The following is a 13,539-nucleotide window of genomic DNA, read 5'->3' on the forward strand; positions in this document are numbered from 1 at the left end:
CAAAATTTTAAATTTTTAAATTTTTTTAAATTTTTAAAAATTAAAATTTGGCTGTTTAAAAACCCCCTAAATTTTTAAATTGAAAACCATTTTTTAGGTGGGCCCAATTTTCTTTGGGGATTTTCCCAAAATTTAAAAATTTTTAAAATTTTTAAAACGGGTTTTTGGGGAAAATTACGAAAAAAAAAAAGAAAACCCCCAAAAATTTCAAATTTCCAAAAGGTAAATTTTTTTTAATCCAAAAAGTTTAAATTTTCCCGGGTAAAATTTTTAAATTTTAAAAAAAAAAAAAAAAAAAAACAAATTTTAAAAACAACCCCAAAATTTGGGTCTTTTTTGGTTTGGGGTTTAAAATTTTAAATTTTTGGTTTTTTTGGAAAGAAAACGGGAAAAAGGAAAATTTTTTTAAAAAAATTTGCCATAAGGGAAAAAGGGGGTTTTTTAAACCCAAAGGGGTTTTGAAAAAAAGGAAAAGGAAGATGGGGTTGGGAACCTGCCGTTTTTTAAAGAAAAACCCTATTTATTTTGGGCTTTCAGGGGTTTCGTCCCGGTTTCTGATTAAATCCAAGTTTTTTGGGTTTACGGTTAATCCGGGGCCCTTTAAAGGTTTTTTGGGAAAGCCCCAAAAAAAAAATTGTAGGGGGCCCGAAAATTTAAATTTTAAAAAATTTCCGGGGAAAAAAAGGGGTGCAAAAAATTTAAATTTGGAAAATAAAGAAAGGGGGTAATTTGGGGAAATTTTGGGCCAGGTTTTTTTTATAAAAAAAAAAATGAAAAATAAAATTATTTTTTTTTTGGAAAATTTTAAATTCAAAATTTTTAAAGGAAAATTAAAAATTTTTAAAAATTTTTAAAAGAAAAAAACTTAATTTTTTAAAGGGAAAAAAAACCCGGCAAATAGGAAAAAATTTAAATTTTTTGGGCAATTTTTTCCCCAAAAAATTTGTTTAATTTAAAAATTTTTTCCCAAAAAATTTTGGGGTTAAAAAATTATTTAATTTAAATTTTTTTAAAAAATTCTTTTTTAAAAATTTTTTTTTTAAATGATTTAATTTAAAATTTAATTTTTTTAAATTTTGGGTTTTAAAAAAATTTTAAAAAGTATTAAAAAATGAAAATTTTAAAAAAGGGGTTTTTTTTTTTTTTAAAAAAATTTTTTTCAACCCTTTTTTAAAGGGAAAAAAAAATTTTTAAAAAAAAATTTTTAAAATTTTTCCCTTTTTTTGTTTAAAGAAAAATTTAAATTTCCCTTTTACAAGAGGAGTTTTAAATAAATTTTTTTTAAAAAGAAAATTTTTTAAAAATTTTTTTAAAAAAAATTTAAATTTTTAAAGGTTTAAAAATTTTTTTTTGGGAAATTTAAATTTTTTTAAAAAATTAAAAATCCTTTTTATTTTTCTTAAATTTTTAAAATTTAAAGGGTTAATTAAAAAAAAAACTAAAAATAATTTTAAAAAATTTTTTAATAAAGGGGTTTTAAAAATTTTGATTTAAAAAATAAATTTTAAAAATGTTTAAATTTTTTAATTTGTTTAATTAAATTAACAAAAAATTATTAAGTAAATCCTAAATTTAAGAATTTAATAAACCCAAAAATGAAAAAAAAAAAATTTTAAATTTTTTAATTTAAATTTCTAAAAATAAAACCCTAAAGTTTTTTTGGGGTTTGTTAAATTAAAATTTTTTTTTATTGGGAAATTAAATTTAAATTTATTAAATTTTAAAAAAAACTTTTAAAAAAGGTTTTAAAAAGTAATTTTTTGGGGAAAAAAAAAATTTTAAAATTAATTTTATTTTATTTTTAAAATTATTTTTAAAAATTTTGGGTTAAACATTAAAAGGGTTTTAAATTCAAAAAAGGGGAATTTTAATTTAAAAAAAAGGTTAAAAAATAAAAAAACCTTTTTTAAAGGGTATTTTAATTAAAAATTTTTTAAATTAAAAATTTCTCTTTAAAGCAAAAAAAAAAAACAAATTAAAAAAATAAAAAAAATTTAAAAAATTTTTTTGGGTTTTTAAAAATTCCCGGGATTAAAAAAGGGGATATTAAATTTTTTTTCTCCAAAAATTTTAAGTTGGGGTAAGAAAAATTTTTAGTTTGAAAGAAGGGGACCAACCAAAAACAAATTTTAAAAAAAAAAAAATTATTAAAACAAATTTAAAGAAAAGGGTGGGAATTTTGGAAATGGGGAAAAAATTAATTGGGGGCAATTTAAAAATTTTTGGGTTGGAAAGGGTTTGGGAAAATTTTTTTTGTTAAATTTTTTAAAAAAAAAAAGGAATTTTGGGTAAGGAAAATTTGGTAAAAAGGGTTTGCAAAAATTTTGGGGGGTTTAGGTAGGAAATTTTAATAAATTTTAAAAAAAAAGGGGAAAGAAAAAATAATTGGGCTTTTAAAAAATTTAAGGTTTAAAGGGAAAAAATTTAAATTTAAAAAAAAAACCCCAAAATTTTTAAAAAATTTTGGGATTTAAAAGATTTGGGGAAAATTTTTTAAAAATTGGGTTTTAATATTATTTCTTTTAATTGAATATTTTTTTTTGGGAAAAAAAAATTAAAAGGGAAATTTGGGTAGTCAAAAATTTTATTACTAACAAAATTTTAAAAATTTTATTCAAAATTTAAAAAATTTTTTAAAAAAAGAAAAAATAAATCTTTTGAAATTTTAAAATTTATCTTAAATTTTGGGGGTTTTGGAATTAAAAAATTTTTTATTTGAAAAAATTAATTTGGGAAAAAATTTTTTTCCTTGGTTTTAAAAAAATAATTTTTAAAAAAGGGAATGTTTGAAAAAAAGGTAAAAACAATTTTAATTTTAAAAATATAAAATTAAAAGGGGGAAAAAAGGATTGGGTTTTTATTTTAAAAAATTTAATTCAAAAAATTTAAAAATTAAATTAAAATTAAATTGAAACGAAAATGGGAGGTTTTTATTTAAAATCTTTAAATTAAAAACAAAAAATTTTTTTAAATTTGGGGGAAAAAATTAAATCAACTTTTTCCCATTAAATAAAAAAAAAAATAAAAATTAACATTTAATTTTAAATTTTTAAAAAATTTTGGGTTCAAAAACAAAATAAATAAAATTAAGGTTTAAGGGAAAAAACAAAAACATTTCTAAAGAAAAATTTTTTTTTCTGCTTTTTTGTTGAATCAAAATTTTGGGAAATTTGGGTAAAAATTTTTTTAAAAATTTTTTTAAAGAAAGTAATTCCCAAAAAGAAAAATGAAAAAATTGGAAGTTTTTAAAAAATTTAAGGGGAAATTTGAAGTTTAAAATTTGGGAAGGGTTTTTTGGGAAAAATTTATTTTAAAAATTTTAACTTTAAAATAAAAAAAAAAATATCCATGTTTCTTTTTTAAAAAGTGGAATTGGGTTTAAAATTTTTTTTTTAAAAGGGAAATTTTTAGAATAATTGGAAAGGAATTTGCAATTAAAGAACTTAATAAAAATTTTTTCCCAAAAAACAAAAAATTTTAAAAAATTTTAATTTGGGCAAAATGTTTTTAAATTTTTTAAAATAAATTTTTAAAGCCTTTGCAATTAAAAAAAATTTAAATTTTTTTGGATAAAAATTAAATTTTAAATTTTTTTAAAATTTTAAAAAAATTGTTTAAAATTTTTTACCTTAATTTTAAAATAACCCGGGTTTCCTTTTGTTTTTAGAAAGTTTTGCCCTTTTAAAAAACCCTTTAAAAAATAAAACAAAAAAAAAATTTAAAATTTTATAAAAATTTAAAAAACAAAAAAATTTAATAATTTAAATTAAATAAATTAAAAATTTTCAATTAAAATTTTTTAACAAAAATTTTTTCATAAAATTTTTAAAAAAAAAGAAAATGGTTTTTTTCCCTTTTCCCCCCTTTTTTTTGGAATCAAAATTAAAAAATTTTTAAAAATTTTTTGAAATTTTCCCAAAAAATTAAAAAAGAAAGAAAAAAGCCCGAAAGGGTTTAGGGGGTTTTTGGATTTAAAATTTTTAATTTAAATTTTTTGAAGGGAAAAAATGCAAAATGGGAAAAAAAAAAGGGTAAATTTAAAATTTTTTTTTTTTTTAATGGCAAAAAGGGAATTTATGGGGTTTTAAAATTTAAAGGGGTTTTTAAAAAACCCCAATTTAAGGTAAAAAAACCCTGGTTTTAGGTTTTTTAAATTTAAAGGCTTTCTATTTAAAAAAAAAAAAAATTTAAATTAAAAAATTTTTTTAAAAATTTTTTAAAATTTTTAAAAAATTTAAAATTTTAAAAATTTTTTGTTTTAATTTTTTGCCCTTTTTTTTGTTTTAAATTTTCAAAATTTTTTTTTTTTGAAATAAAATTTAAAAAATTAATTTAAAATTTTAAATAAAATTTTTTAAAAAAATTTTAAAAATTTGGCTAAATTTTTTAAAAAAAAAATTTTAAAAAATTTTTTAAAAAATTTTTGCGGGTTTTTTTTAAAAAAAAACCCCAAAAATTCTCCAAAATTTTTTAAAGAAAAATTAAAAAGTTTTTCTTTTAAAATTTCAAAAAAATTTTTAAAAAATTTTTAAATTTTTTTAAAAATTCAAATTCCTTTTGTACAAAATAAATTTTAAGCAAAATTTCCAATTTTTTATTTTTTTGGAAAAAATTTTATTTTTTTCTCTTATTTAATAAATTTTTAAATAAACAAAAAAAAATTTTTAAATATTTAAAAATTTTTAAAAATCTTAAAACCCTTAAAACTTTTCAAATTTTAAATTTTTCAAAATTATTTTTTTTTTTTTAAATTTTTTTTAAAAATTTTATTTTTTTTTTTTTTCTTTTTAAAGAAAAATCCTATTTTTTAAAGAAATTTGAAAATATAAATTTAGGGTTTAAAAAAAAAAGGTTGGTAAAATTTGGGGTTTTAAAAAAATTTCCAAAGTCTTTGGGTTTCCCAAAGGAAAAACCAAATTTTATTTCAAATTTTCCCAATTTTTAAAATTTTAAATTTTTTATTTTTCTAAAAAATTAAAATTTTAGTAAATTTAAATCAAATCTTTAAAAAATTTTAGTTAATTTATCTTTATTTTTTTTATTTAATTAAAAATCATTTTTAAAAATTTTTTTTAAAAATTTCCTTTCTTAAAATTTTTCAAAAAAAATTTAATTTTTTAAAAAATTTGGGAAAAAAAATTTTTTTATTGGGAAAAATTTTTTTAAAAAAGATAATTTTTAAAAAAGGGTTTTTGGTCAATTTGCCCAAACGCTTTTCTAAAAACCCCCTTTTTTTTGCAATTTTATTTTTTTTTTTCCATTTTTAAAAAATAAAATTTAAAAATTTTAAATCTTAAATTTTTAAAAATTTTTTTTTTTCCCTTTTTTTTTCTAAAAACTCCTTTGGTACTTTTTTTAAATTTCCCCCAAAGGGTTTAAAATTTTTTAATAAAAATTTTTATTAAAAATTTTAAACTTTAGGGAAAAAAGCTTTTTCCTGGGGTTTTTTAACATAATTTTTTTTTTTGGGGTAAAAAAAATTTTAATTGAAATTTGGTTTTTGGGCACCTCCTTTTTTCTTGAATTGTTTTCTTTTTTCTTTTTTCCCGATCCTGTTTAATTTTTGGAAATTTCTTTTTTCTTTAAAATTTTCTCAAAAAATTTAAGGTTTTGGGGTTTTTAAAGAAATTTTTTTAAGGTTTTTAAAATTTTTCGAAAGAAATTTGGGGCCCTTTGGAAAAATTCCAGAAAAATTTCTTCCCTTGGTCTTTTCCCAAAAAAAATTTTACTTAAAAATTTTCCGTGAATTTAAAAATTTTTTTAATTAAATTTTTCCAAAGGGTTTGTTTAAAATTTTTAAAGTTAAATTTATTTGGGTTTTAAATTTAATTTTTTTTTAAATTTTTTAATTTTTAAAGGGATTTTTCTAAAATTTAAATAAAATTTAAAATTTTTTTAAAAAATTTTAAAAATTAAATTTTTAAAAATTGAAAATAAAATTAAAGAAATTAAATTTTTTAAAAAAATTTTTCTTTTTTTAAAAATTTTAAAATTTTGGGCCCATTTTTATTTTTTTCAAGGGGTTTTTGGGATTTTTGAAAAGGGCATTTTTTTTTAAAAGGGTTTTTTAAATTTTTAAAAAATTAAGAAAAAACCAAATAAAATGGGGAAAATTTTCTTTAAAAAATTTAAATTTAAAATTAAAGTTTAAAAAAAAATTTGGGAAAAAAATTTTTTAAAAATGATTTAAAAAAATCTTATTTTCATCAAGCTTGTACTTTGCTTTATTTGAGTTGCTTTCAGTATGCTTGCAAAATAGCAGTGAACTAGCATCCTAGGCTTAGTTTGTGTGTTAGCGTGGATGGGGTTTGGGCAGGTACCATAGGCGCCTCCTTCTTGACAACAGGGCTGAAGCCAAAATTTTTTTAAACGGGCTGAATGAAATTTTAATTTTTTATAGGTTATATTTTTATAATTTGTAAAAGATTAAATTAAATTTTTATAATTTTAGGAAAGGCCAAAGTGTAATTTTATTTTTACTAATTTAAAATTTTTAAAAAATTTCAAGGACCTAAAATACAATTTTCTATTTTAGGGGTGGCCGGGGCCCATGCCACCCCCCACCCCCCTGGCTACGCCCCTGCTTGACAAACAATAACGTATCCAGAACTTCAGCTTATAACTTCACATATACAGTTAAAATATATATGGTTGAAAAGTATCAGAATCAATATGCACAATTGGAACTCAGTTAATGCTTACACTTTTGTTCCGATCAATTTTAAGATCAGTAAGGTTCTGTTAGCTGTTGATCTATGGTTCAGTTGCTGTAGTTCATGTGTTTAGGAAGTGTATTTTGATGTAGGTGTAGCTAAAAGCATTTGGAGATCTTACTGAATGTTCTGCTAAGCTTGTGGTAATGGCGGGAGAGAATTAAAATTCTATTTAAAATATTTATTTCAAGTCTTAAAGTCCAAAACCAAGTAGATTAATCCTGATTTGGAAGTCCCTGTTGCTCTAGATAGCATGATGTATCTTGTAACGACTCATTTTTGAGAATGAATCTTTGCAGGTTTTGGTCGTATTGGAAGGTTGGTTTTAAGAGTAGCGAACTCAAGGGATGATATTGAAGTGGTAGCAGTCAATGATCCTTTTATTGATGCTAAGTACATGGTAAGCATGCCCATTTGTACTTGGTTTGGTCAATATAGAAAAATTTTAGGCTTGTGTATTCTGACATAGAAAATTCTCTTTTCTTGTTGGCCTCCTGAAGTTACAATCAAACTTCCTTTACGTGTACTCAGAATCAATAAATTGTAGATGCTCGTTGATGTTAACTTGTTAAGTGTATTATGTAGCTTGGGGTTGTTGTGTTTAGGTTCATGGCACTTGTTATAATTTCTCACACCACTAAACAGTTGTTATTATTCACCATCATCTTTTGTTCTTTATCCAGACTTATATGTTTAAATACGATTCAACTCATGGAGGCTTTAAGGGAAAGATCAGAGCTGTGGATGAGTCCACCTTGGAGATTAATGGCAAGCAAATACATGTTGTAAACAAAAGGTATGGTTCTAGTCCTTTATTGATTTCTTTGAAAATTGAACGATTAATGGGAAGCAAATACATGTTGTATACAAAAGGTATGGTTCTAGTCTTTTATTGATTTCCTTGAAAATTGAACGTGCTTTCCCACACGAACCTCCTCATACTAGTATCATAGTAGTGTCCAACATGGACACGCTGCTGACATGAAAAGATACTATGGGGAGATGTGACATCAGAATATGGCACATGACACATCCAATTAACTTGAATATGCAATGTGACAATGGGTTTATTAAAATTAAAAATTTTAAATTCAAATTCAAATTTTTAAATTTAAATTCAACAATAAAAATATTAAAAATTAAATATTTTAAAAACACTTTTAATTTTGACCAACTGTTGACCGATGTTATCTAGTGTTGATTGGACGTTTATCGGTGTTTCCTTTTAATTTTAAATATTTTCAAAATTTTATATATATTTAAAATATATAATTTTTTTAATTTTTAAAGTTATTAAAACTTTCTAAAATTTATATTTTTTATTTTTTAATTTTAAAATTTTAAACTTTTTTCAATTTTTAGATTTCATGAGCCAAAAAAAAATTAGGTATCAAAGTAAGAAAACATATATAGTTTAAGGGCTAAAATGAGCATTAAGCCATAAAATTTAATTTATGTTCTCAAAATATTTCAAAAAAAGATAAAAATAAAACCATTTTATATATGAATTTGAATTAATTAATCTAAGTAAATACTTATATTTAAGCACTTTACTTGGTTAGTGGAGAGGCGCTCCCCAAACTCTGTGAACCCATTGGACTCTCATTAGAGTCAGGGACAAACTTCAAGATAAAACTGAGCATAAACACTCCAGGCACAATACCTTCTCCAATGAGAAGTTCGTTGGCTCTGTGTTAGAGTTGTCTGACCTAAATTCTAAGAGATTGCTTGCAAGTTAAGTTAAACAAAATATATTTTCTTTCTAGAAGATTTAGTATTTATTAGCATAATAAATTTAACATTTATTAGCATAGTTTACTTCACCTACTAATTTAGCCTATAAATAGGTTATTTTACAACCTTAAAAAATACACCCATTAGAGATTAAAACTCGAGAATTTTGTATTTACGTTTTGAGGGTTTGTTGTTTTCGGGTTGTCTGGTTCAGTTTTTATTTCCATCTTTTGTACTCTTCGTTATTTTACCATTATAGTAAAATTATCTTTGCCCGTGATTTTTTATCCTCTTTGGAGGGGTTTTTTCATGTTAAATTTATGTGTTCAATTTCTCAATTTATTCTGTTATTTTTTTTTTACTTGTTGCTTAATCGGATCGATTCTAACACTGCACAAACTACATTCCAAGAAGATATCTCCTAGAGCGAGACCGTCCTCCCCTGAACACCCATATTGCTTGTTTGTGTGCCATAGCTCTCTAAGATGTGTTATTCTTATGTCATAAACTATAACAACATAAAATCCTGTTACTTCATTTGATTAAACCATTTCCTATCAAATTATCTCAACTCCGGATAACATTTTAATGATATCGACCAGGGACCCTGCAGAGATCCCTTGGGGCAAATTTGGGGCTGAGTTTGTTGTTGAGTCATCTGGTATTTTCACTACAGTTTCTAAGGCCTCTGCTCATATGAAGGTTGTTGTAATGTTCCTGCTTTGTTGTATTATCACATAAAAGCAAGCACATAGCAAAAGCCACCTGTGAGTGCATGCATTTTTTAGAAACGCCCCAAATTGAACTTTTACTAATCTGTTTTTCAGGGTGGTGCCAAGAAAGTTGTAATTTCTGCCCCTTCTACAGATGCCCCTATGTTTGTGGTAGGAGTAAACGAGAAGTCCTACAAGCCAAGCATGAACGTAGTTTCTAATGCTAGTTGCACTACCAATTGTCTTGCTCCACTTGCCAAGGTATAATTGCATCCTCAGATTTTAGGTTTTGTTAATCTTATTTGTAAAGTAGGAATTTAAACAAAATCTGATTTCCGTTGTTTTTTTAACACTTAGTAAGACTTAAACATGGTGAATTGTTTGACGGTGTGAAGTTTTGCTTTTGTATGTTTTGGGTTCATGCCGGTTGGCAGGTCCATCTGGCCGTATTTGACAGTATTTATCATCTGAACATTTTCCCCATGAAACATCTGGTTTTCTTTTAATTTGGCAATTTCCCTTAGTTTTTGTGATAAAATGTTGCAGGTGGTTCACGAGGAATTCGGTGTTATTGAGGGTTTAATGACAACAGTCCATGCAACTACAGGTATCAAGTCAGTTTTTCCCTAATTTTTCTCACATCAGATGATATTGTGTTGTTTTGATAATGCGGTAATTTTTAATATACAGCAACGCAAAAGACTGTTGATGGCCCTTCAATGAAAGATTGGCGTGGCGGTCGAGGAGCTGGGCAAAATATCATCCCCAGTTCAACTGGTGCTGCAAAGGTATAAGAGGGAAATCGCCAGATAACTTCAGCACTGTTTTTGAGAATAATTGTAACTAAAATTAAATAATGATTTGTGTTTTTCTTGTAGGCTGTTGGAAAAGTTCTTCCAGAACTCAATGGGAAGCTTACAGGAATGGCATTCCGTGTCCCTACACCCAACGTTTCTGTTGTGGATTTAACCTGCCGACTTCAAAAGAGTGCCTCATATGAAACTGTCAAAGCAGCCATAAAGTGAGTTTTCGAAATTTTTGCTTTAAGTATCTTCCTTGTTCCTTCTTTTGTCTCCATTCATTCTCGTTTATTTCTTCTTCTTCTTCTTAAGTGTTTTCAGCATTCACTAGTGTTTTCCGCATTCACTTAGATTCTACCTTAATTTTATTTGAAGGCGTGCTTCAGAGGGGCCACTTAAAGGCATTCTTGGATACACAGATGAGGATGTTGTCTCTAGTGATTTTGTTGGTGATCCAAGGTATTGTATCTTTCTCTCTCTCATGTACAATCCATCCCGCATGTGCCTTTTGCTCTGCTGTGATGTGTTATGTAATTCACATGATATATTATCTCTACCCTATAATTTAGTTGTGAAGGGTCCTAGTGTGTTTGTTGCTTATAGGGAATTTTCATCTTTCTGGAACAGATCATTTAATTTTTCTTTTTCCCCCTTTCCCCCCATGATTAAGGAGCAATGGTAGGATACTATTCAGTTGGTTTATATAATATTGCAGTATTTTTAAGGACTTTGATGTCTGTTTAATATGATTTTGCTGTCAGTTATTTATATATTGAAAATTTGCCCCTTTTTTTTGTCTTTTCCTATTTCTTAATTGTTGGCAATTAAGGTTCTAATGGGATTGTTTTATTTCAGGTCAAGCATATTCGACGCCAAAGCCGGGATAGGGTTGGGCAATTCATTCATGAAGCTTGTTTCATGGTACGATAATGAGTGGGGTTACAGGTATGTTTTCATCTCTCTCACACCCGGACAGCTACCTTTTCGTCAATGCCGACGATCACCACTGAAATGCATATTTGAGAATTCATCTTGTCTGAATTATTTTTCTTAAAATTATATTACAGCAATCGAGTAGTCAACCTAATACAGCACATGGAACTGGTAGGATCAACACCCAAGTAAATTATTTAGCAAGGTATGCTATTGAAACTGAGCGACGCTGCTGCAATTTTAGTGTGCGCAATGGTTTTCTTGTTTGGATTGCTTGTCCATGTAATGAGTTGGGCATCCCATACCGCATGCTATTCTAAAATAATGGAATGAAACCTTACGACAGTGTTTGGTGCTGAAAGTACGAGCGTTATCTTTGTAAAAATAAAAAAAGAAATTGTTATCCGGTTTCTTATATTTAAAAATTAATGCATGATTCGGTTTCATTGTTCAATTATTTGGTATGGTGATATCTATGGTTGTGGGTGATACTTGAAGGTCCTACATTTAGGTTTAAATTTTGCTTGGTACTCGTTAAAGGTATATTGTTTTATGCATTTGAAATGGATGAATAAATCTCTGGAAGAAATACACTGGAAACCACTAAAGGAAAAGCAAGGAAAGCAGCTTAATTTCCAGAGACACGCCAGCCAACAATACTGACGACAATTTGTAGCAAAGAACAGTACAGCATGATATGATTGTATTGGAAGAAAGAGCGGCTAATGGATGCCCAATAACTATTGTAATAGCAGTGAATTTCTCGGAATTGCTTACACAGATAGCATTCTCGCAAAGTGGAACTAACTTTTGTACCAATTCCATTCAGCATGTTTATGAAATTCTCCTCATCTCGCGAAAAGCCATTGATAATGTCAGCAGAACGAAGGTATCCGACATCTTCGGGTTGCTTCATCAGGCAACTCATGAAGCATACATAAGCAGTGAAATGTTTGGATTCATCCGTGAAGCATTGCTCCACAGCAACACAGTTCACCAGGATAGCGTTGGTGAAATCATCAATGGCGAGGGGCGGGATTTTAAGAGCTAAAGGCGGTATTTGAAATTTTTTGAAATCTATCTCCAGGAGGCTTTTCGCTGTCCTTTGTCTTACTGATATTCCTGCAGTCCGTAGATGTTTTACGCTTTGAATCGGGTGCATCGGACGATCGTGCTTGCTTAGATGTGAATCTTCATCTAAGTTAGTTGCTGGAAGGAGACTCCGGCGGAATAAGTCTAGTAAATGCTTGGGCTTTCGAACCTGGGCTTTCACCATTTCTGGAGATTTGCAGAAAGCTTGACTCAGAAATCTTAAGGCAAGATAAGACAAAGAGCGGATCGGGGGGCCAACCGTGGACAATTCGAACAAGATCTCAAGAACGAAAAAGGGTAACTGATTCTCCAGTTTCAGCAGATCCGCAATCAAAGTTTGGACGGACGATGGGGGTGGCGGCGTGAAATCCTTACCCTCTTCATAAAGAAGGAAGAGCTCCACCATGAAAGAACCATCGAGCAACATTATTTTAACAAGATGATGATCATCATCAGGCTTATCAACCTCCTCAGAGTAGCATCTTTTTATTTGATCTATTGAATTCATCAATCTCTCATAGTAGAACTGCAAATCTCTTTTTGTCCGAGAAAGAAACCCGCGAAGAAGATCCCACTTATGTTTTTCAAAGGGAAGAAAAGGGTGCGTGCGATAGAGACAAGGGCCGAAGGATGTTAACTGTGGCCATCGGATCTCGTCATGGACTTTGATAAGGGAATCGGGAAAAGGACAGATGGTGTGAGGTTCGGGATGAGACCTTCGCTGCCTGGACTTCAGCAATTTCTCCTCCATTGAAGCCATAGTGCGTTGCTGTACAATATCATTATTAGGGCTTTGCAGATCCATCGCCATCGCCGGCTCGCCGGTGGCTCTTGATTAGAAAATTACTGGGAAGCTGCACTGAGGATTGAGGTTGATATCGGAATTGTAAGTCCAAGTCTTTATCGATTTTTTCTGGAAATAATGTTGATCATTTAGAAAGAAAAAAAATAGCTACGGCGACCGCAAAAGTCCACTTCCAAAAAGTAATAAAAAAGACAACTGGCAATTTGTGCAGAAGGACAAAATTTTAGCTGTCGTTTCTGATTTTTTATTTACTTTTCGGTTTTCCATTAAAGATTACTCTCTTTCAGCTCCGATTATTGTTGATATTGTTTGGACCAGGCTTCACAGCATTTTTGGTTCCATAAACAAGGAAGAAAAAAACTGGATTTAAAATTAAAAGTGTATTTCAGTTCACTTATTTTTGTTTAGAATGAACATTTTAAACTTCTCACTACAATTTTTTTACATGAATGACGAACGCTTTAAATTAATAAATCACATTTTTTACACTATTTTTAAAAGAAAAATTATTTTCTTATACACTATTTTTAAAAGAAAAATTATTTAAGTACTTGTCAACGGCAACAATAATGGGAAAACTTTATTTTTCATTACATTTGGGATTTCAAATATTCTTTTTCACCAAAAATTTAAAGCTAAAATTCAGGTCATTTTAACTTTTTGTATACCTTATTTATATTAAATATTTAATAGGTATATAAAAATTAGATTAATTTATATTTCATGTATACATTATATTAAATTATTTA

General features: G+C 26.6%; 2 protein-coding genes across 2 annotated transcripts in view; one reads left to right on the forward strand and one right to left on the reverse strand.

Annotated features, from left to right (window-relative positions):
- LOC108463768 (glyceraldehyde-3-phosphate dehydrogenase GAPCP2, chloroplastic) overlaps positions 1–11,347 on the forward strand; it is a 34,106-nt gene extending 22,759 nt beyond the window's left edge. Inside the window, exons 2-11 of the mRNA XM_053024575.1 lie at positions 7,013–7,113; positions 7,397–7,509; positions 9,050–9,149; positions 9,275–9,421; positions 9,707–9,767; positions 9,851–9,948; positions 10,039–10,181; positions 10,336–10,419; positions 10,816–10,905; positions 11,028–11,347. Coding sequence (XP_052880535.1) covers positions 7,013–7,113; positions 7,397–7,509; positions 9,050–9,149; positions 9,275–9,421; positions 9,707–9,767; positions 9,851–9,948; positions 10,039–10,181; positions 10,336–10,419; positions 10,816–10,905; positions 11,028–11,085 — 995 coding nt within the window. The 3' untranslated portion in view covers positions 11,086–11,347. The remainder of the gene's footprint in view (positions 1–7,012; positions 7,114–7,396; positions 7,510–9,049; positions 9,150–9,274; positions 9,422–9,706; positions 9,768–9,850; positions 9,949–10,038; positions 10,182–10,335; positions 10,420–10,815; positions 10,906–11,027) is intronic.
- A 91-nt stretch (positions 11,348–11,438) lies between these two features.
- LOC108463767 (UPF0481 protein At3g47200-like) lies at positions 11,439–13,208 on the reverse strand. Its single transcript, XM_017763670.2, has one exon. It carries the CDS (start codon positions 12,794–12,796, stop codon positions 11,522–11,524), a length of 1,275 nt encoding a protein of 424 aa, XP_017619159.1. The 5' UTR covers positions 12,797–13,208; the 3' UTR covers positions 11,439–11,521.
- Positions 13,209–13,539: the final 331 nt, after the last annotated feature.

The sequence above is a fragment of the Gossypium arboreum genome, chromosome 13, assembly GCF_025698485.1.
Source record: "Gossypium arboreum isolate Shixiya-1 chromosome 13, ASM2569848v2, whole genome shotgun sequence".
NCBI classification, from domain to species: Eukaryota; Viridiplantae; Streptophyta; class Magnoliopsida; order Malvales; family Malvaceae; genus Gossypium; species Gossypium arboreum.

Bases quoted from the DNA above. Each gene is read 5' to 3' on its own strand.
- LOC108463767 (XM_017763670.2), bottom strand. From the start codon at position 12,796: ATGGCGATGGATCTGCAAAGCCCTAATAATGATATTGTACAGCAACGC.